Consider the following 22983-nt stretch of genomic DNA (forward strand, 5'->3'; position numbering starts at 1 on the left):
AGAAAAATCCATGAGAGATTTGAAATAAAAAACCCAAAAGTTACTCGTGAAGGCTTTAATACTTCAAAACTTCATTTGTGCTCATCACAAACAAAACTGCAATGGGAAAAGATCAGTGTACTGATTCATTATTATTTTTATTACATCAACTCTTTTACAGAATGCACCATCAGAAATATTCATGAGCTGTCATGCTATAACCAGGGCTTAAAGGCGCTTTAACTTTCCACTGGATTTACAATATTCATTTCAGAAAGCCTTTAGCATGAAACACAGTCGACAGGCTGTAGGCTGCTGACACTGAGGATAGTGTCACCGCGTGGCTAGAGCTCCTTGGTGCTGACAGCGTGTCCAACACTGTATGAAAGCCCACTGTGATGGGGGGGGGCACCACTGATGGAAGCATGGATGCAATTTTGGCATGAGTTGATGCAGACTGCAGAATTGTTAAGACTTTGGTGGTTCTCATCCATGTACTATCAAGGCCTGGGAGATTGCAGAGCTTTGTTTCAACCAGTCACTTCACCAGTGAATCTCACTGATTGGAGCTCCTTGTCTCTCTGAAAAAGTATGGAATATAGACAGTACAGTATATGGAAGATGACACTAGTTGAAGTATTGTGAGCAAAGAAATGGTATAGAGCAAAGATAGAGAGGATATAAGGTTGGAAATCGAAGGTGTATTAGGATGAATGCCATGATTTGTCCTGGGGGGAAGTGAAAGGTTTACCCATCAACGACAATGATCCAATAACTGGATGAAATAACCTCAAGCCATTTTCCTGGTTACAGGAAATGTTGAAAAAGTAGTCTCAGTATTTTCACACAAGAGACAACAACCACATCTGGATGTATCAAGAAAATAATGCTTTAAATTTTTAAAAACAAATAATTTATCAGGATTGAATGACTTTGAAAGATTAATAATAGTGGACCATGGCATACACACACTGCTCTGTGGGGTGGGTTTGGGAGTTTCAAAGCAAATCGTATAAACTTCTTATCAACATTTGATCCTTGCATTAAGAATCTTTTACCTGATTTGATATGGGAGTATTTACGATATGGCTACTTATTGTAAGAGATACATGTAATATTAGTATTGTTATGCAGCATTTGTTTCCACAGGGACTTTTTAGAGTGAGACATTTGTGAGAGACAATTGTCAAATAAACTACTTATACTGGTGGGTGTTTGAATGGTATATTAAAGTACACAAATAAATAAGACTGAAATATAGCGTGATTTGTTGATTAGTCATGGGTACTTCTTGAGCTGACATTTTCCTATATTTGTCAGTACGCCTTCTATGCAAACTGGCACAGTACTGCTGATCTCTGATAAACATTTTAAGTATAACAAGGAACCGAGCTTTTCTTTTCTTGTGATAATGGGTTAATTTTTTCGGAATCTTCAGATAACATAACACAACAAAGAGTTAACCTTTTATCATGAGAAAATAAGCTTTGTTATTTCAAAATTATGCAAAAATTAACTTGAGATCTTGAGCATTAAAATACTAATACACCATTCTTGGCTTCTGTAGTTTTGGAAACAGTTGAAACAATCTCACGCCTTCTGCTGATTTGTCACAAAAGTGAGGTTTTAAGACTTAGCAACTGACTCGTGACTGAGTGGAGATATTTTTAAGTGCAACATTCAAACTCACTTTGCAGCCTACTAGACTTTCTGTTCCTGCTAAGGTATGTGGTCATACATTACTTAACAGGTCTTTACAGTGAGTCACATAGCAGTGAGTATAGACAACAGGATATGGAGTGAAGTTCAGTGAAGTGTGCATGCTGGAGTCGTGACTAGAGACCAGACACGGTTATGAGGCAGGGATGTCCAGTACTGATCTACCACCTTCTACCTGATGCCAATTACACCATAAGAAAGCATGAACACACAAAAGAAGTTCTATCCATCTTCTATACCACTTATCTGTCAGGGTCATGGGGGAGCTGGAGCCTATCCCAGCTGACTACGGGCGAGAGGCGGGGTTCACCCTAGACTGGTTGCCAGCCAATCGCAGGGCCAACACACAAAGACAAACAACCACACTCTCACACTCACACCTAGGGGCAATGTAGAGTAGCCAATTAACCTAATGTGCATGTTTTTGGTATTGTGGGAGGAAGCCAGAGTACCCGGAGAAAACCCACGCAGGCACAGGGAGAACATGCAAACTCCACATAGAAGGGCCCAGACCGGGATTCGAACCTGGAACCCTCTTGCTATGAGGCGACAGTACTAACCACTGCACCACCGTGCCCCCCCGAAAGAAGTTCCTGGAACTGAAAATTCCTGGTGCTGTGGGTGGAAACTTGGCTTAAAAATTTCAGTCATAATTATTTTCCTGTCGGCCAGCTGCTTCTCTGAGACCATGTTTGCAGTACAGTCTCATCCTTTCACTTCCCCCCACAGCTTTTTGTCTCATTGCCATTGCTATTTCTTTTCAGAGGGCGTCATCACTGTAAGAAATGTGTATCCAACGATAAACTTTATTTTTAAGTAAAATTGATTTTAGTTAACAGTTAACTATCAGCTTATTAAAATGTCAGCAGCTGTGAGTCCAGAAATGGCTAATGCCAGGCGATGAAATCATTAATTAGCAATAAACAATGAACACATCTAAAAATCTTATTAAAGTCTTAATGATTTGCAAGGGTTCAGCTGTAACAAGTAAAATGCTGGTACTCCTGCCATGTTGTGTCCTGTGTGCTAATTAGCTTTCTAATTGAAACCAATTAAGAGTGAAATGTCCATACAGTGAAACTTTAGTCTTAGACAACCTACAAACTGACCCAAAATGTCCACTGCATCAGTTCTACAATGACACTAGAATAACGTATATCAACATAATTCATGTGCAAAGACAATAAGAAATAAAAAAAATAGACATGAAAAGCACACAAGCTGAAATTGGCACTTTGATCCACTTCAGCAAAACGTGGCAAAGGGACACCTGCTTGAGCCAGTGTATCCACTATACAGTACTCTGCCAGTTCCTGAGATGAAGCATGAAGTGCAGCGTAATGTAGAGACATAAAGTGAAGAGACTAAAGCAACAAATGCTCGTTCTGAGCCTCACAGATCCTCTGACATTGCAGAAATAATTGGCACATTGTGAAGGGCAGATATTTATGCCAGTTTAGCAGCAGACTGTCAGAGATGGATGGTGCTCTGCCTGCTGGTGACAGACTCTGTGGTAAAGAGATCTCAGAATAGTGACTGCTCAGGTTTTCCCAAACAACGAAGCGCTTGGGTAAATTTGAGAGAAAAACAATTCACTTTGTAGCTGCGTCTGCCGAAGAGAAGGTTTTGACCTTCAAGATGCTCTGTGGTATATTCATCTAAAGAAGATCATTCATGCCTTGCTCATAAAATCATGTTTTTCAGTTCATCTCCTGCTTAATACCTTTTTCAGCCCTTTGACAACTGGCTTAGTTAGTTATTCAGCTCTCCCTCTTATTCTATTGTCTGAATGAGAAGCCTAAGGCAGGTCATAAACACAATGCTTTCATAGAATGAGATCATTACTCTTCCCCAAGTCAGATTTCTAAAACATTTCCAAGTATAATCACAGTGTGTCATTTGAATCTGTGTCTGTTTCAGATCAGTTGTATTAGATCAAGGGTAGTCTGGTGCCACAACATGCCCACCAGCATCTCAATTCCACAACTGTGCAGAACTCTTGGTTGGAAAAAAGTCCTTATTTCTGCTACAAATGCCACCCATTTTAATAATGTGCATATCTCTGCCCTGAGCCTCAAGACAATCAAGTCAGTTCTTGCAAACATCAAATGCCTTCTGCAGAAGCTGAAAATCCAAAAGAATGAATGCTTAAAAACAAACTAGGGGACAAAATAGTTACAGAAATGTTGAAAATCATCTGACAGGCGTTATGTTCAACATGATTACGTTTAGTTACAGTTGGGTTTGGTGTGCTTAAGGTCAGATATGCCCAGATTACATGACTTCCATCATATTTGTCCCTGTAGTCTTTTCCTGAAGCCAGGATAGATCAGCCAGATGCTGATCTATACAAGGGTGAGAACTAGGCCAGTGACTTTGGAGAGCCTGTCTGGCCAGACCACGATGCCATATGGAGCAAATCTGGTTTCACACTGGTTGTACTCCAGCCTCTGGGCTTGAATGAGGATTCTGACGTAGCTGTAATTCATTTGACACGTACTTGTACTTTGATTTTAACAATTTTATTGGTTGTGTACATTTTTCATATGATGTAATTAAATGTATGAATGTTTGGGGTCTCAAGTGGGTCTGACAGTCTGATGATTTTAGATTATGATTGATCTTCAAGGCCCCCTCAGTCTTCCTTTCAGGCATTATGGTATTAATTTCCTCTAACTTTATAGTGTTTCCTTGACTGTAATTGGGTGGGCCATCCAGGTATAATAACAGCCAAAGTATATTTAGTGGCCCACTTTAGCAGTTTTGATTTTTTGATCCATCTGAAGGAACAACACCATCTGAACTATAGGGTATATGATAATGAGAGAAAAGGATGATATCCAGCTTGCCTAACTGCTGCTTAAATCTGTCAGTGAATGACATGACTAACAGATGATACTTATGTTATTTGAAGTGGACTGTTTGTGTTTGAGTGATAGAGAGATGGGAATAAAAATAGACAAAAATTTCAGAAGAACAAAATGAAAGCATACATAAAGTTGCTGTGTGATCTTACAACTGTTGTTACTGGGGGAAAAAACAAAACAAACAAAGAAAAAAACAAAAGTGAGTGTTGATTCTGAATAGACTGCATTACACAGTGCTCGAAGAAAAAGGCAGAGATTCTGAATGAGTGATCACAAACATAATTATTCTTCCTTGTTCAATGTTTGGTCAGGTCAACCTAACAAAAAATTCACTTACATAAGCAAAACTTTCATTTGATGTTTTTTTAAGAGCTATTTGGAACTGATCTTAAAAAATATGGAAGAAGCCTGTCATCTTTTCATTATTGTCTCTTTTCTTTCATTTATATCAACGTCTTATCTGTATTTATTTGTAATAATGAACTTTAACATGTCTGCCTCCTGTTCTGATTAGTGTGTTTTTATTTGTTATTACTGATGAATTTGAGTCTAATTGCTAATTTTATGATAACATCTGTTTGTTAAACCTATTAATATCCTCTAAAAAGGAAAGGATCTCTCAGGTAAAAACAGCTGCAGCGTACAATAACACTCAAAGTCTGATAAAGTTCGCTGTGTTAACACTTAAGCATAACAACACACATCAGCTTCTCAGGCATTCCCTGTTGCTCTGTTCTGGCCTTAAGCCTTGATGTACAGATGACAGCTGGCAGCTTTCTAAGAAAATATTACCCATCCCCCTCTTATTGGAGAGCCCAATAAAAATATCTGTCCATGTCTAGTGGCTAATCAAATGCCAAGATGATGCAAATGACAAGAGAGGGTCAAAACTCAAACCTGCAACCTTCTCACAGATTTAATGAGTTCTGTGTTTGTTTGTTTCACCTTCTTATATGAGTAGTGGTGCAGCCATAAACAAGGCTGCACTCATATATTATACAGTTTCTCCACTGAACACCCACATTAAGGAAGAAAAAAACATCCAGTTTATTATTATTTATACTTTCATACAACTCAAGTTAATTCGATCAAATGTCTCACACCTCACCTCACAGTTATCGATTCATAAATGTTATTGCTGTTTCACGTACCGAAAGTCAAAATTAAGATTTTTAAACACTGGACATTTGTAAGCATTTTTCTTCAAGCTGAAAACTCTTCAGACCGAGTGGAAGCAAAATACAAAATCAACTTACACACACACATACACACATCCTAGCTCTAGCTGTAAAGTATTTTGTGATAGACCCATGTTAAGAGCACTTTAGATTACTGTAGCACTTTAGAAATAAATTTGACTTGACTCAACATTTTGTGACTATTAAACTAATTACATTTGTAAAGTTGAACAATCTGATGCTTCTGGTGTTCTCTTCTCTATTTTCCAAGAGCTCTTGTGATGACAATGTGAAGGCAAAGTTGGCAGAGTGCTGTGAATACTTGACTGGTTTTGACTGTACTGAATGTACTATGTTCTGGGTCATCCTTTGTTATTGTTAACTTATCATCCCAGTGTTCTATACTTAACGTAATCACTTGAGATAGGCAATGAGGAACTTCCTGGAAATGATTCGTAGGTACAAACACTGCTATGGGGTGAGCTGTATGAAACTCACTGCCAATTAACACTATCTTTCAGCTGTTGAAAGGAACTTAAAAATAAGTCTATTCTTCCTCTGATATGTAAGATGTTAAAGCAAAATGGCACCACTAACAGATATCCAAACAGTCCACTTAGAAGTACTCTTACAAGTATTGTCTACTGTCTCACATTTTAGAGCATTTTTTTAAATGCCAAAACAATTCATATGTTGAGGAAATAATCAGTAAAGCAATTAATAATTAAAACAAACTTACATTGAAATTGTTGAGGCTACGAGAATATTTTGAGCAATATCCTTAAAGGGCTTTCTGGGGCATAATATCCACTTTTTAAAGTATCTATGTTGAAATTCCTATGATATCAAGATAATGTAATGTAATATTTTAAGAAGCTGACTTGTCAGGGTGTATATTTTTAGAACCAGAGGAGCAGACCATTAGCCTCAGGCTCACAGAGACAGCCAATACAGGGAAGATATATAATCGACTTCAATTTTCTCACTTGTAAGTTTCAGAATAATTCTCACAGGAAAACTAGAATGGGTCAAGTATATTCATGCCAAACTACATAGGGCAGTAAAGTCTGTTTTTTTTCCTGTCTGCTTTTCATAACACAGTAGTGAAGCCACGTCTTGCTGCCTGCTGATGTCCCTTTGAACTGCTGTCCTCTGGGGTTGCTCTCTCTAAAAGGGTCTGCAATATCCAACTCTGAGTACCATTTTGGCCTGCAGGTAGGGCATCAAAAGCTTCAGAGAACATGAGCAACTTCTGACCTCGCCGAACATGATCCTCTGATGTGTGACAGGCTGGGTGGACGACGTGTTGTACCACGGGAATCTAAACGTGTCAGGTCCAGCAGATGTGGTGATATAGATGTGTGACTTGACTGCAGAGTTGCTATGTGTGTTGTTTGGGAAAGGTAATTAGCCATGGGAAAGTACGACAAGCTAACAACTGTTCTTGAACCCCTAAGAAAGAGTCTGACATTTCCGAGAAGGTCAAAGTTAATTACCATGCGAGACTCTATTCATGGGGTGGGAACAAGAGGGGATTGTTTGTGCTGAAAAATGCTTCCAAATTTGACAAATAAGGTTACTCGTGTCACAACTATACATGGTTACGTACTGACAGTTGACGACTAACGTGAAATACCACCTTAATCAATTTGAATCTGTGCCTAAAATTAAATATAGTTATCTACTCCCCTCACGTGCCAATGGAAAGGTAAAGGTAAGTCTCTTTCAAAACATTTGTGGAGCTTCACAGCTAAACAGCATTGCAGCATCCTCCGAAACCAATGAAGAAACCCCAACCGCAAACCCCCTCCCCAGAAATGATACTGCTTATCTGGTGCAATCCACATCTGTAGAAACCCCAAGATCCCAAATTGATTTTAAATTATGTTATTTACATCTTTTTAAAGCCAAAATCTTCACTGTAGCAGCAAAGCTAAAAGTGTTTTGGACTGACAAAACAAGCATTCTGAAAATTGTAAAAACTGCCTATCACAAATTGCCAGAGCCCAAGGTGGCATCTTCAAATGCCTTTTTTTGTTTGACTAATAGGCCAAAACCAACAGACATCACATTTACTGTGAAAAGAAAAGCAGCAAACCTTCACATTTAGGAGGCAAGAAACGGTCAATGTTTGGCACTTTTGAGATTGCATTTATTTACTGTTGATCATGTAATTAATCTTTTCAGCACTAATGAAAATAATACTAAGTTGTGCCCTGTGGTGTAACCAACTATAATGGAGAAAAAAATACCAGTCAAAAGTGACTTCCTGAGTGGATGGTGGGGTGCATTATTAACTGTTCTTGCTTCCAAACCAGGAGACATGTAGAGTATAGATAGTATCAGCATTACTTTCCTTGCAACGGCTCTATTATTGCATAACAGCAAAAAAACTATTGAGACCCAAGAGGGTAAATTATTGAGAGCTCCAATCTGCATGGCTCCATTATCTGCTGAATAAAAAGAGAGGCCAACATGACTTATACATACAAGTTTTGCGTGCTGAGTCCTCCACAAATAGTGAAGAGATGTCCTCGTCCACTCCAGCCTCATTTTTAGCGATGCAGGTGTAGGCACCGGTGTCTTCAAAGTGCACGTTGCTGATGTGCACTTCGCTTCCATTAGCTTTGAGGAACAACAGAGAGAACAGACACAAAAAAAGGACAGTTTGCCTGCGAGAAAGAGATATAAGGCGACTTTTGTGCTACCATCCTCTGCCAACATTACTGTGTTGGATATGAAGGAAGGTGAGAGGTTTGTTTCAAGGAGAATTAAAAAGTAGAAAGTAGAAAAAGTAGAGTTCAAAGTGAGAATGTGGCACATGTCTGCTACATGATCTGTTTGTGTGAGCACAGGGAAAGGTTTCTGATTTAGTGTTTTTTGTGTACAACCTCAAAAGAAATGCATTTGGCTTTCAAGTTTATTGAAAGAACGAGAAAAAAACTTCATAACCCTCATATGATATGGGACTGGATAACCAGGAGTTCAAACAGTCATTGGGCTTCTATCACTGTTCATGAAGTAATTACGCAGGACAAAAATAATTGGAAATCAGACAGCATGAGAAAGGAAATGCATACATTGATGTATAACACATATAAAGGTAATTATTGGCAGTTATTAGAATTAGTATTAGCATTAGTATTAGTAAGAACGTGTGCACAGGTGTACATGCCAAACTACTCTTGACTCCTCTGTACCTTGCAAGGTGAGCTGTTTGGACAGCTTGGTAGTGATGTCCATGCCATTCTTCAGCCAGGCCAGCTGGGGGCTGGGAATGCCCTCAGCATGGCAGCGCAGGCTGGCAGTAACACCCGGCTCCCTGGCTTGGCTCTCTGGGTACACTCGGATGACAGGAGGAACTGGAATAAGGTGAAAGAAAGGACAGGGAGACAGATGAGATGGGAAAATTAATGAATACAGTACATCCCACACTACTTTTTACATTTGTACCACTTGAGGAGTGAGGCACCCTTACTGAACGAGAAGTTTTGGAGTGGATGCCAAGTCCTGAACTTATGGTTTTGCATTAGCATACAATATCAATAGGATAAAGTGTATTTTCAGCATTGCTGAATGCCTTTAGATAAGGTTAATGTGCTCTGTGAAGCCAAACAAATCAGATAGATAAATAAGGGAGAAGATCTCTGCTCAGATGCTATTGATTTCACTTGGTTGCCATTGATTTTATTTAACCTTTGGTCAGGAAGGAGATGAAAGGGATAGAAGCAAAGAAAACAAATTATGTTAAGAAAGAAAAGGTACAAACTAAATGTTGCTTTCATCTGCAAAAATGTTCCACAGGCTGACTTGCTGCATATTGTGCTAGTGTCATGCTTGAGTTTCACTGCTTTACCCTGAAGCAAAAACAAACAAAGAAAAAAACTGTCCTGCATACTGCACTTCCAAGAACCATAAATCAACATAAATCAATAGAACACACAAATACATTAAAAATATGCATTTATGCATTGGCTGAGAATATGCCCCACATTTTGCCCTACACCCGCGGGCTAACTTGTTAGAGTTTTGCTCCACAAAACATGGAGAATATCAAAAGAATGAATTTAAATAATCCTTTAAAAGGAAGAGGTCTTCTCTCAGTAGCATAACAATGATAAAACATTTCAAGAAGATGGCAGTATAACGGAGGAGAATTGGACAGTGGCAGTGAACTGTTTACAGAGCGACCATAAAAAAGCAGCATGACTCATTTCGCAACAGCCCGTCACATATATGGATGACAACCTGGCAGCAGTTTAAGTAGGGACATCAAATTTTGCTATCTTGCCATCTTGTTTTGAGCAGTCCCTCATAGCCTCTGTGGCCCAAATCAGTGTCCTCTTTCTGAAACAGACTTCAGAGACACAGAGAGCGGAGGATGGAAGCAAGAGTCTTGGCAGAAGCATAGAAAGCAGACGTGCTGTAGAGACCATTTCCTGTGGGCACTGGGTTAGAGGAAGTCTTTACTCAGCCAGGTGAGTGAAAGGACTGAAGATGGTTGCCACGGCCATCTGGTCACCACGGCACTCCCGGGCTTTGGAGCTCACGTAGACCCAAGTGCCAATATGCAATCCGCACAGGGTCCTCATGGCACCCAGGTTACTTCACCAATTAAAGTCACAGAGAAGCTCCAAGTACGTCAATGCCTCTCAGCCCAATCAAACGCCTGACTGAATAGAACCCATGGATACAAACTATTTTGTACTTAATTTGCTCACATGCACAAGCATACAAAAGCCCTGGTGCCCTTTCTTTGTGTGTGCATGGGTCATGTTCTTTCTCTAGATTTATTAGCCATGTGTTTATTGTGGCAGCTGTGTTTGTTTAAACCACTCAGCAAATGAAGGTTGTTTGAATCGATACCTACACAATCTCCCTTCGGATTCCTGACCTGTATCCTTGAATATGATGCCACAGCAAGGGTGACCTTTGATCCTGTGAACATAAAATACTACTGCATCATTTCATCCTGTTAGACGTGTGTGAGACTTTGTCATAATAAGCACAGGGATTGTTGTGTTATGGCCTAAAATGTGGTTCTCACTGTGAAAAACAATGAAAAGTTATCAATTTATCCGTGTACCCAAGTGTCTGTATCTTTGTTCTATTCCTTAAGAGGAGCTGAGGCATAGTGTTAAATGCAGTCAAGTCCACGCAATCAGAAACCAAACTGAGGTAACTGCTGAGGTCAGAATAGAAATGACAGACTTGCAGGATGTGGAGGAGTTAAAGACCAAACTGCATTGACGCAGACAGAGACCTGGATATTTAGAATCATGTATGAAGGCAGCTAAATAACCACCTATATGCTCCAAGTACATTTAATATCCTGATGATAATCACAACGAGCACACTGGAATGCGTGTAAACACACTAATTATGAAGGTAGGGCAAGCAGCCAACACTTCAGACTTATGCTAGTTTTGAATAAATTGAAATGATCCTAGTATTGTAGATTTATGGCAAGTTTGCATGCATTTAAGCCATTATCAGTAATAAAAAACAAGGTACATCAAAGAGATAAATACTACATACTGAGGACTAAAATGTAAAGTTTAGGCTTTGTTAGCAAATTCATCCACTTTGTCATCTCTCTGAGACTGAAAGGTCAAAAGTGTGGATGTGGGTGTTTGGCAGCAATTGAGGGGATATTTTGTGGTCTTGGCACACGTGGCATAGACTTTTGTTCATGTAGCCCAAAACCACAACAGCTTATTCATCAACAGCCTTATAGTGTGAGCATGGGTCGACCGGTTTCCCTTGAGCACCTTATTAATTAAACCTCTCAGGCAATCTCACAAAGCTGTCTTAGTTACTGTGTTGGAATTAAATCAAAATAGATCCACATTTTTTTTTCCTTTTTTTAATTCAAAAACACCATTAAAGCTGCAATGGTCATAATAGCGAAATCCATGTTAGTTTTTTCAAGAACAGACACTATTTGAGCATGGCATAAAAATACATAAAATGTTTTCTTTCTTGCTGTATGCGTCCTACTGATCAAATTCTGACGTGACGGTTTTGCAGAAACTGCAGTTGAAGAAGGTTATTATATATACAATAAAAACTTCATGGGCTTGACATAAATCTTTACTATTTCAACAGTTTTTCAATAGTGAGTGAGAACAGAAAAAAAATTATCTGGACGTAGCCTCACCAGCTGTTTCCCAGAGGGTCTTTGATGGATTAATACATTAATCCTAAAGTCAATAGATTCTCCTTGAAATATTAAAATGGAATTAGAAGTCCCTACAGATTACTAGAATTAAATAATTATTAAAAGTGGTTTTTTAATGTATAGTATATTTGTGATTTAAAATAGCTACAAAAACATCTCTTTTTTATTATTTTTACCTTGAAGGGGAGACAAAGTGCTCTTTTGTTAGATCCAATACAGTAAATAGAAATACCTTCTGATGCTATTGAGACTGGTAGAAAATAGATAGCACGATGGCAAGCTCGCTTCTCATCTCACAAAACCTTTTGGGTAAATTGTGTGTGTGTGTGTGATTTGAGAAGATGGAACTGGAAGGTACTTTGTGTTGAAGACGTCAGCCCACGAATCAATTCCAGCTGGTGACACCACGACAGGAGTCAGATGGGTTCCACAAATAGTGCAGTGGGTACAGGTGTAATTGCAGAGGTGTAAGTGCAAGTATGATTAGTGTCATGAATGGGTACACAAAGGTTGGCTGAGGCAACGTAGAAGTTGAGGCTCAGTCCTCTGTAGGTTTCATGGACCTAATTCAACCCAACATCTGTGATGGGAGTGGCCCAGTGTCTGCCAAAACTTCATTAACTCAGCCTAGTTTCCTCAAACAGCCACGTTTCTACACAGGTACTCACCCCAGTTCAGCATGGCATAGTTACATAAATATCTACATGAGGAAACATAGAAACTTTGTTTAAATATTTGCATGAACGATAAAATATAGAGTAAGCTAAGGAGTGTCTAAATGGACTTTTTAAAAAGATTCTATGAAAAAGTAATATTTTTTAGTATCATAGAATCGAATAAATTGAATTGAATAAATTCATATTTAATCTTAAACAAACAAAATTAAATGATGTTTTGGTTTGGATTTGGACAGATGTGGACTATAGTTAGCCTGCTTCCAGACCAGTATTTGTTCTGTTGCTTATTCACAAATTATATCTAAACTGGCAGGATTAGGAATGAAGGCATCATATTGTATATGTCACTAGATTAATAAGAAAAGTCTTACAGAAAAGGGATAACTGTGGAGGAGATGAACACAGCTGCAAAGGTTATTATCTGTTGCCTGAAATGGCACTGACTTTTAATTGGTCTGATTTAGTCATCGAGATGATCAGGTGAACAAAACTGTAGATTTTCAAAGTTCTTTCTTTTTTTTGAACCTCTAATTGGCTTAAAAGTTGAGAGTTAAAGTTTACTCTTGACCTTGACCTTGTGTTGATTATTCCATCAATGTCTAAAAATTATAAAATGCATTGAATAAATAGAGTGGTGTTTAAATTGACTTTGAAAAGGCCGATTCATTAAAGACACAATAAGAGACCTCACAGCATGATGTGGGAACGCTAATTAGTTCTGGTGGGAGGAGAATATCATTATTGATAAACATCACCGAATGAATGTTATCTTCACTAAGTGCTGAAGTGCTGAATTTCTGCCCTCCACAACTCCTGTTTAACAAAGGAGCTCATCAATTTTCACGTCATTCTTAAGCCGAGAAGTTATTTAAAAAGCTGTGACACCACAGTTTGCATTGTATTAGCTCGTATAGATTTTTGTGTCAGGAATCCGCTCTGAATATCTAAGTTTCTCATCTCAGCTGTGAAAATGTGACTGCTGTCCATCACGTCACTCATGGGAAAAGCAGGGATGTGTGTATGTGTGTGTGTGTGTGTCTGTTTGGGGGGGGCTCCTTGTGTAGGAGGAGCCAAGTTCTATCCATGTTGCTGCAGTCCCCCATTGGCTACCCATAGAGCTAAATAAAGGTCATTCCTTAGTCAAAGGCCCATTATTTGAGAGAAAGCTCATGTCAGTGAATTTCCCACTGTGCCTGTGTGGGAGAGAAAGCACATCCTGCGCTGCTGTAGACATCTATTAATGCTATTGCAGTTCCAGGTAGTCACTGATAGAGGTTAATAAGGTGTGGTAAATTCTTTTATTCCACCCCTATAATGAAAGCATAAAACGTAGTGAGCCAATAGTGAAAAATATGTTCAATTAGAAAACTGTTTAGATGACTGCAAATGTGTGCATTTTGCATTAGAATTAGCTGAAAGCAAAACTTAATGTATGTAGTTAAGATGAAAACAAAACAAAAGGGGATATTATCAGGCGAATTTGGATAATTGTTAGTTGTTAGTTTAGGATAAACACTGACAATGATGCAGCGAGTGTTTACTGTGAGCTCCCTGGAACGGTTAAACTAAAATGAATATAATCATAGATAAAGTGCAATACATTGTGACTAATGTGAGTGCAGAGTGATATTTGAAACTGGGAGATCCATATTTACTTGAACATCAGTAGCAGGTGTGGGGAGCTACAAAACAACAGCTAATAAATAAATACCAGATGTGTCAGTTGATTGCTCAGCTGTATCAATCATTGGCTTCATCTGTTTTTGTGATATCAGCAGTCAGATGTTTACATTTGTTACAGTGAAACAGAAGTCAGAGCATCTTCAGCAATGACATAGGTCCATGAGTGCTATGGAATAGGCCATTGGGTTAACTTATGTACAGTGGCAGAGTTTAGTTAATATTGACACCTCTCTCTCTCTCACACACACACACACACAGATCTCATGCCATGCTACAACAACCCACTGTGAAGGAATGTCTGTATGTAGGGGTAATGTGGCACAGTTCATCCCTTAAAGTGTAGAACTAAAAGCGTGTTTGTCTAACAGTAATTCATTCACCATCTATGAATACAGCTACACTGATAAGGCAGTCTTGTTTCCTAGGTAACCAAGGTTACCAGACATCCAACTTTGCCCCACACCCAAGAGAGGGGCAGTACACAGAGTGAGAACCAGTTAGGTAAGTATAACTTTATCAATACACATTGCTTACATTTAAATAGATGCACAGAATGGCCTTATATAAACATAGAGTCAATTACTCCAGGACCAGGAAGTGTCCTTCAGAGCTGTTCTCACTTATGTTGCTATGCTCATTATCCATGATGAATAAAAGAATTTTACCTCGCACATGGACATTTCTGCATCAGCTTTTCACATCAGCTTTTCTTTGGTGATGGCGGTTGTCTAACAATTCCCATGATCCCAGTTTACTTCGCTATATGTTGTTCTCATTGTTTTGACTGAGAGCCCCCGAGTGGCAGTAATTACTACATGACTACATTTGTGAAGCTGAAGTTGTTCACTTGACACTGAGAGCATTAGGTGCATTCAGTCTTACAGTTCAGGCCTGTGACATCATCAGCCCTGCTGACGCAACTGAATACTCACCCGGTACACCTGCTATTTGTAGGCTGTTTCCTGACATTAAAATTAAATGTATTGAAGAAATTATTGAAAACATTTTAAATATCTTTGGTAGCATCCAGAATTTTTCTTGAAGACATCAATAAATGTTTTTCCTGCTGTCAAAGATCTGCTAAAACAGCATCTTCTGCCAGCGCCCTAAAAGCCTTATCAGCCACTGAGGGTGATGCAATTCTTCTTTTCCTCCTAAACAGAAAAAGTGTGTTCTCTGCCTCTTAAAAATACCTCACTTACACACTCTACCAAAATGCATGGGCAAACTCATGTCCAGAGAGCAAATCATCACTTCCTTTGCCTGGACATTCGTGAAAATGAATGGAGAGAGCCGGTCAGTGGGATTTTTCCACTCAAAACTCAATTCAGACAAGATGAGAGAGAAGTTGCATTCAGATGTGTTTCTCAGAGTGTCAGGAGAGCCACTGCCAGGAGAATGCGACACAGCAGGGCTGACAGCTCCATCATAAAGCTCCCCAGCCAGTCGTCAATCACTCAGCAAGGCTCCTGTCGGCCATGGCGCACTAGAAGATGAGCAAGCGTGCAGACACACACACACATTCATGTGAGAGCAAGGAACACACAAACACCACAGCAGGAGACCACTTCACCATCACACTACTGGGAGATTTCCAAGTAAGCCTGGCAGACTTGTTACAACTCTTCAATCAAATTCAACTTGTGGCTGTTGCTACAAAACAAGGTGGTCATAACCGTTGGATTTGGAGAAGTGACTGAGTACCTTTGGGCAACTAACGCTCAAAATGTCACACGTGATCCTGTGTCCTCTCTATCACATGTATACATACACGCTGACATATACTGTACATATACACTGACATTCACACACATACACACCATCACAAATAAACAGACACCATGATGAAAGCCTCCTCTCTCAGTTGTGATTACTCTTTCACCTGAGCTTCATGCCTCCAAGGGAGATGTGGGAGTAATCCAGCTCAGACAACAATTTTGTCCAAAGCCTGAATCCAATGCATTACATGTACATCACATAGTTGGTGGAAAAGAACTTTTCAATGGTAAAACAAAAGTAAAAACATAAAAATAAAAATAATACCAGTAATGTTGTTAAAAAGTTCTGGGACAGAAATTAAAAGGCATAATAGATCTCCAAGGAACGCCACTCTGCCGTGTTTGCATGCTCTCACTTTTCTACCTCGAAAGAAGCGTCATTTTGTGTGTGCCCAGGTACGGCTCAGGGCTCATTATACATTTCATTATTCAGTGCAAGGAGTCAAAAGAATAAAATGAAAATTAAGCCAATTTATTCTACTTTAGCTCTTTTTTTTTTATTAAGAAGAGCAGTGAAAACAGCAAAGCAGCAAAAACCAATTTCATATTATACATCTTTAGATGAATTATTATTTCTAACCACAAATGTGTAGTAAATAAATAAATAAATGTAAATAAAATTGTCCATTTAATCCTAAATATAGCAATGTGTTTAATAAAAACAGACGTCTTTAGGGAACTGCATATACACAGTACATATACAGACACACAGGTATATGTGTATGCCCTTTGCTCTGCCTCAGCGTTCCAGTGGTGAGCACTTGAAAGCCTTTAACTCTTCAATTGATTCTGAATCATGTGACTGGAGTCCAAATTATGACCACACTGAACACTGGCTCTTCTGTCCCTAGGTAGACTTAAGAACCACTTCATACTTACAGTCAGTCAGCGAAGTCAGCCAATGTTGAGTAAGAAGAACACACTGTGGTTTATATTAGCCCTTCCTTTAATAAGGCTGCAACTAAACAGCTGTTATCACTGTTGATCAATTTCGTAATTGATTTTTTTTTCAATTATTATTTTACCGTTTAGTCTGTGAATTATTTAAAAATTGTGAAATATCATGTCATTTCCAATATTTCAGAAACCATGGTTATATCTGAAATTTTCTTGTTTTGTAAAATATTAAATCTTAATGTACTGAATTTACTGTCATATATGACAAATACAAACAGCATGTAGTTACATTTGAGAAGTTGAGGTCAGATAATATATATATTAATCAAATAACATTTTCAGCTCTAGTTCCTCCTGATCACTCTTTGTTCTGTTGTCCAGTTTTGTTGTTGTTACCCAACACTTGAACAAAACTGTGATGACCCTGGGGGACACACGCAGGGTCCAAAATGAAAAATCTGGTGAAATAAAATAAATGAAGTCAGCTGGAATATATCTGCTTCTCTACAAAATTCTCATCACCACAACACAAGTTAATTGAGCTCTTTTTGTTATGTCTCAATCAAGCTTAAACAAGAAAAAATAAAGACACAGTGAAAGTACAATTGAAAAATAATGTAATGAGAAGTGGCACTTCATAGATAAGGGGCTGAAGACATATTTGAATGTTATTTCATCTTTACTTTTAATCCCTGGGCACACCCTACTTTCTGCAGAAATGCAACCGGACTCTAAGTCAGTATAATCAGAACTCCTTTTTAGCATCTACAGGCACAGCAACAGTCAGAGTTGTAATCTCTTATGGGCAACCCTCCTCTCTCCAGGGAAAATTCCAGTAACTCCAGAAAAAGAGACAGTCCAGACCCATTCAATTCTGGTTCCAGAGCTGCTGCTGTGTATCGAGGTGAGCTCAAATACTATTTATCCACTTAGTCGTAATGGCTCCACCTCTAGCCCTGGCCCCTTCCAACCAAAAAATATGACATCCCAATGTCCCAAGGGCCAGTTTTGCAGCCAGGGATCAGCACACTACATCCTTTGGCTGCCATCTGCAGCTAACCCAGCAGGTTTATATGATGGCAGTCTTATATTACTTCCTAACAAGACCCCAGGGGTGTAAGCCCGGGAGCTGGGTGCATCAAGCCTTTGAATAACATTCAGTACGTCCCTTCCCATAACTTGGGAGTCCCTCCCAAGTGCCATTAACCCTAACAGGACCACACCACTGCCAGGATCACAGGGGCACATAAGAGCCCAGTAAGATGGTTAGATCATTCCAAAAACAGAGACAGAGCAATAATGAGATGACACTGACAAAGAACTATGCATGTATACTGTATAAATAATGTTTGTTTTATGTATCATTAATGACTACAAACAGCCAGAGCTACCTTTTGAAAAATGATGCTGCCAGGCAGAAGTGAACACAACACTAGAGCCCATATTGTTACATCGTACTCATCAGAAAAACTTAGATTTCAAATTATATTTTCAAAATGAATGTTGCTTTCCAGGCTAGAGAAGAAATTTATTTTCCCAGCAGCACAGGCGGTTGGTGTATTTGACGATTCAACCAAGACTTTCATTAATTTACCCCAAACAACAATTTGTTTTCTGCTAAAGTGGCTGGGACAGTCGACAAACTTTGCAGCCATGGTACAAATTAGATGCAACTTCATTGATTTGTGCGGGTAAAGTGGCCTCAGTGCAACAAAGAAAGAGCTATAGATAAAAAAACAAGAGCTGACACAACACACTGAAGATAAATAATCACAAACACATGAACATCTTAAAGAATAAAGTGGGAAATGAAGATAGCGTTACAGTGTCCTCATCAAAACAGAGCAGACAATAGAGGACAAAATGCATGTGTAAAATCAATGATGGATATTGAGCTTGTTGATGTTTGTGTGTGAAAGTAAGAAAAGTCAGGATCAAAGCTCCAAACTGCTGAACGATCCCCCACACAAGCTCACAATACAGCAGCCTCTCTGCATAACCTGCCCTCGGAGTGATGAGCATTCTGAATCCAGTTTCTCCGAATTACTCTCTGTTTTCAGCTACTTATTAATTGACTTTTAGAAAATCTCAGTAGTAGTGGTTTGGCAATAGCTGGTCCTAGGAGAATTCAACGAGAACAAGAATGTGAAATTCATAGTCTGCGGTAAAAAGGTCATCTGGAAGTTTCAGTAACAATTACGACTAAAAGTAATCGGCCTCATTAGATTCACTCTGTTTCCATAAACACAAAACTTGGTATAATAAGGTCTGTATATTATTGCAATTAACCTTGGAGTAAAAATGATAATGAACCAACTGTCTGTCAAATGTAATGAAGATGTGGAGCATGTTCACATTCAACTTGTTAGATTCAGTATGAGAGAAAACAGGGTCATTCACACAAACTCAATTTCAGTCTAGCCACTACACCTTTGCCCTCTAATGCAATCTTTGCTTCAGCATTCAAATGGCATGGCCACCGTACTGAAGATGATCCCAAACCAATTAGCGTGAAGTGGAGTATAAAACTTGCCATAGAAAATAGCCATCAAGGCTGATCTGTTGGTTCTCCAATGGTTTATGCATCTATTGGAGCTTGGTCTTGGGCTTAAAATAAAGAGAACAATAAATTAACAAACACTGCTGCTTGTAACATAACCACAGGTTCATTTTTTTTTTTGACTGGTTGTCAGTCTCAGGAGGGCTGGTCTTGCATAACATGAGCCTGCCAGAAGGCACATACCAAAGGAAGTGAGAGTAAAAAAGAGTGGCGTGCTGCAGCAAAACTTTATTCAGCTCTTTCTTGGGAAACTAAGACAATAACTGATTGATGATCCTGATCCTGAAATTATTTCAATTGTCTTTTTTGTCTGTTTGCTAACCTAAATGAAGTGAAGTCAGTGTCAAGTTGTGTGCAGGTCTATTGATATGAGAATGGAGCTGGAGCTGGCAACCGCACAGTCAAATGTGCGCAATGTCCTGGTGAATGAGTGGAGTGATGGCAGCAAGTCTCCTGACTTTCAAGTTAGGCATGCATCCCTTCTTGTATTGACAGCCAAGGCCTTTCAACCATAAAGCTCAATGGTAATTAAATCCCCTGGAACCAGTACTTCACCACTCCAGAACAGAAGTATATATGCAGTTAAGATGTCACAAAAATTGAATTCTGTCTAGCTGTCTGTTAAACATTGTAGGCATAGTTGTGAATAAAAAACAAAACAAAACAGCACACAGAACAAAGTGTGCAATTTTGTGCACAGCTTCCCGATAGCAGCATAGTCACATGCACAGCTATTCCCAGAGACAGTGAGAAGCTGCTGGGGAGGGACACTTTTGGAAAGCACTTTATCTGTCCCAGAAATAAATACTTAAAGTAAACAAACTTGCACTGTTGCATACATGTCGTGGCTAACCAGCATGTTGTTAGTGGTATTGAAGAGTAAAGACCACATCAGCATCTTACTGGAAAGAAGTGGCATTTTGCAGGTACGTTTACATTCTCTTCAATTTGCTGCAGCTGAGCAGTTAATTAGCTGTCTAGCCTGCAAGCTGACATTAGTAGTGGTCTTTTTCTCAGCATATGTTTGTTTGGTCTCTCATTCGACAGTGCAGGACACTGTGTGTGTGTCTGGAAGTTAGATAAGAAGAAGAGTTTATCTTGTGTTGCAGGCTGCTGTCTGGGTCAGCGAGATAGCCTGCTCTGCTAATGACAGAATGGTGACGTTATTGCTTTATGCAAGATTTGATTGTTCAAGATATTCCTCTGTGCAACAGCGGTAATGGTATAAACCAGTGGGCACCATAATAAGGCCAAAAAACAAGGGATAACACTGTGCACATGGTTTACACAGTGGATATGTATGTTGGAGCAGTCAAAAAAAATCAAAAATGCAGTCCATTTCAGTCAGACTTTAGGAGTAAAAGAGACTTTGTGTGTATTCTGCTGTCCTGACAGCTTCTTACCATTCACTTGAAGAGTGTGGGTCTGAAAAAGTTTCTCATAACCATCGGCATGACAGGTGTAGTTTCCCATGTGTGTCGTAGTCACCTTGGTGATGTACAGCGAGCCGTCATCCCCAAAGTCCTACCAGAGGGAGAAAAAAAAAAAAACTGTTAATGACTTTGAGGAAGTGCTGGTGATTGTGTTGCTACAGTGCAGCAGTGATGGTTGAAGGTGTTTTAAGCTGAAAATGAACAATTTTAATGGGAATGCAACAAGCCTGCACTGTGCAGATGAGAAGACAAACGTGTTTCACGGCACAGGAAATGAAAAATATAACAATAATCTAAAAAGGCACATTGTAGAGCAATGTCCATCAATCTAAGTCAAAAGTTAAAGCCATTTGGTGCTACAGAAAACAACTGAGGAAAATAACTGTCAAAATCGCATTTAAGAAAAATTGTTTTCTGGTACATGTCATTTTTCCAATTAGAGGAAAGTGATCTGATGGAAAGGGACTGAGACTATAATTGATTAGTGTAGAAATTACACAGTGTTAGCTTCTTTCAAAAGGAAAACAAGGAACTCCAGTGGTGCAGACACACAGTCGATCAAAATAACTTCTGTTGCTCATTTCAAATATCAAGGTCCCTGAACAAACCAAAGTGCCAGTTGTTACCCTCTGATTCTGCCCCACAAGTAGACAAAACATTTTACTTTCTCACGTGGCCTATTCAAAGAAAAAAGAAAAGATGTAATTAAACCAAAATCTGTCCACAATGATAGCTTATGGAGTTAAACATAAGTTATTCATGCTATGTTGTGATTGTTAAGTCAGTGAACACACACAAAAAATGGTGCTGGCCAAGGAAAGAGAGCAAACAAGAGATGACTCTGTAGCTGCAGTCCAGAAAGAAGCCCCCAAAGCTAATGAGCTCGTTGATGGTGTGCCAGTGTGATGACTCTGCCGGGCAGAAAGCAAATGTCTGCCATCAAGATCATGCTGCAGTAAAAATTCATCTTGACAAGTCAAAGCAGTGAGTTTGGTTTTGTTTGTTTCTTTCTTTTTTCTTTAGAGTCTCAAGGTGGTATCATATTCTTAAACAGTGATTGAACTGCATGGTTTGAGGGGAGTTTGGATTGTTTCCAAAACAGTGTCAAAATGTCTTCCTGCTCTGGGTTCATATTTTTCAAAACTGAGTTCAGTTTGGATTTAAAACTGAAAAAGTGAAAATCTTTATCTTTTACTTTGCTTTTACTTTTTAAATTTGAAGAATAAGGTCTTGCTAGGTTTATTCCTGCTCAATACATCAATATACCACTTTGAATAAAAAAAAAATAATAATAACAATAGAAACTATTATCCTTTTTATTTTTTAATTACAAGAAAAAAATTCGCCACATTTTATGTGTCCAGTCAGTACTGACGATTAATGCAGTCAAGTAAAGCGAAGAATTCCTGACTGTGTTTATACTGACACTGAAAGCTGAGTTCTCATCTTTCAGACTCTGTTGTTCTTCTGGTACTACTGTCATGTGACGTAAATAGTGTTAAGGAAGAGCTATGGTCTATTTCAGCTTAAATTTCCACTCTCTGCCTCTGGGTAGCCAAATGTATTTATTGTATTCGAGGTAGAGTAGACAGAAAAATGCAGCAAAGAGAGGCAGAGTCTGCAGTTGCTGTGCAGGAGGATATGGCCAAGTGGTTCAACCTGCAGATAAGCTGGAAGATCCAACCAAGGCCATCAGCAGATGAGGGCAGATGTGTGGTTCTTTTCCTTTTCACCATAAGATGTGTGCCTGCTCACCCTCCCAGATGACCAGAAGGGCAGGTGAACACTGAGTCAGTATTTTTTGTCACTCAATACTGTATTTTGGCGAACAAAATAATGCAATAGGGTAAGGTTTTGATACTTGGAAACGTGGCTGTCACACTCAATCCATCCTGGTACATACTACTGGCACAGGAGAACTCAGTATAGCACACACTAAGGTATACAGTGCTTCAATTGACCACATTTACCATGAACACTGATTGGACATTAATATTTCCCTTCAAATCAACATTGTATAACAGCAGTCAT

The 22983-nt window shown here is 39.0% G+C and overlaps 1 protein-coding gene across 4 annotated transcripts in view; it reads right to left on the minus strand.

The window, feature by feature from the left end:
- fstl5 (follistatin-like 5) overlaps positions 1 to 22983 on the minus strand; it is a 148589-nt gene that overhangs the window by 23775 nt on the left and 101831 nt on the right. For all 4 annotated transcript variants that reach the window (XM_046406169.1, XM_046406168.1, XM_046406171.1 and 1 more), the window contains 3 exons: positions 20923 to 21043; positions 8944 to 9105; positions 8234 to 8368 (listed from right to left, as the gene is read on the minus strand). In XM_046406169.1, coding sequence (XP_046262125.1) covers positions 8234 to 8368; positions 8944 to 9105; positions 20923 to 21043 — 418 coding nt within the window. The remainder of the gene's footprint in view (positions 1 to 8233; positions 8369 to 8943; positions 9106 to 20922; positions 21044 to 22983) is intronic.

The sequence above is a fragment of the Scatophagus argus genome, chromosome 12, assembly GCF_020382885.2.
Source record: "Scatophagus argus isolate fScaArg1 chromosome 12, fScaArg1.pri, whole genome shotgun sequence".
NCBI lineage: Eukaryota > Metazoa > Chordata > Actinopteri > Scatophagidae > Scatophagus > Scatophagus argus.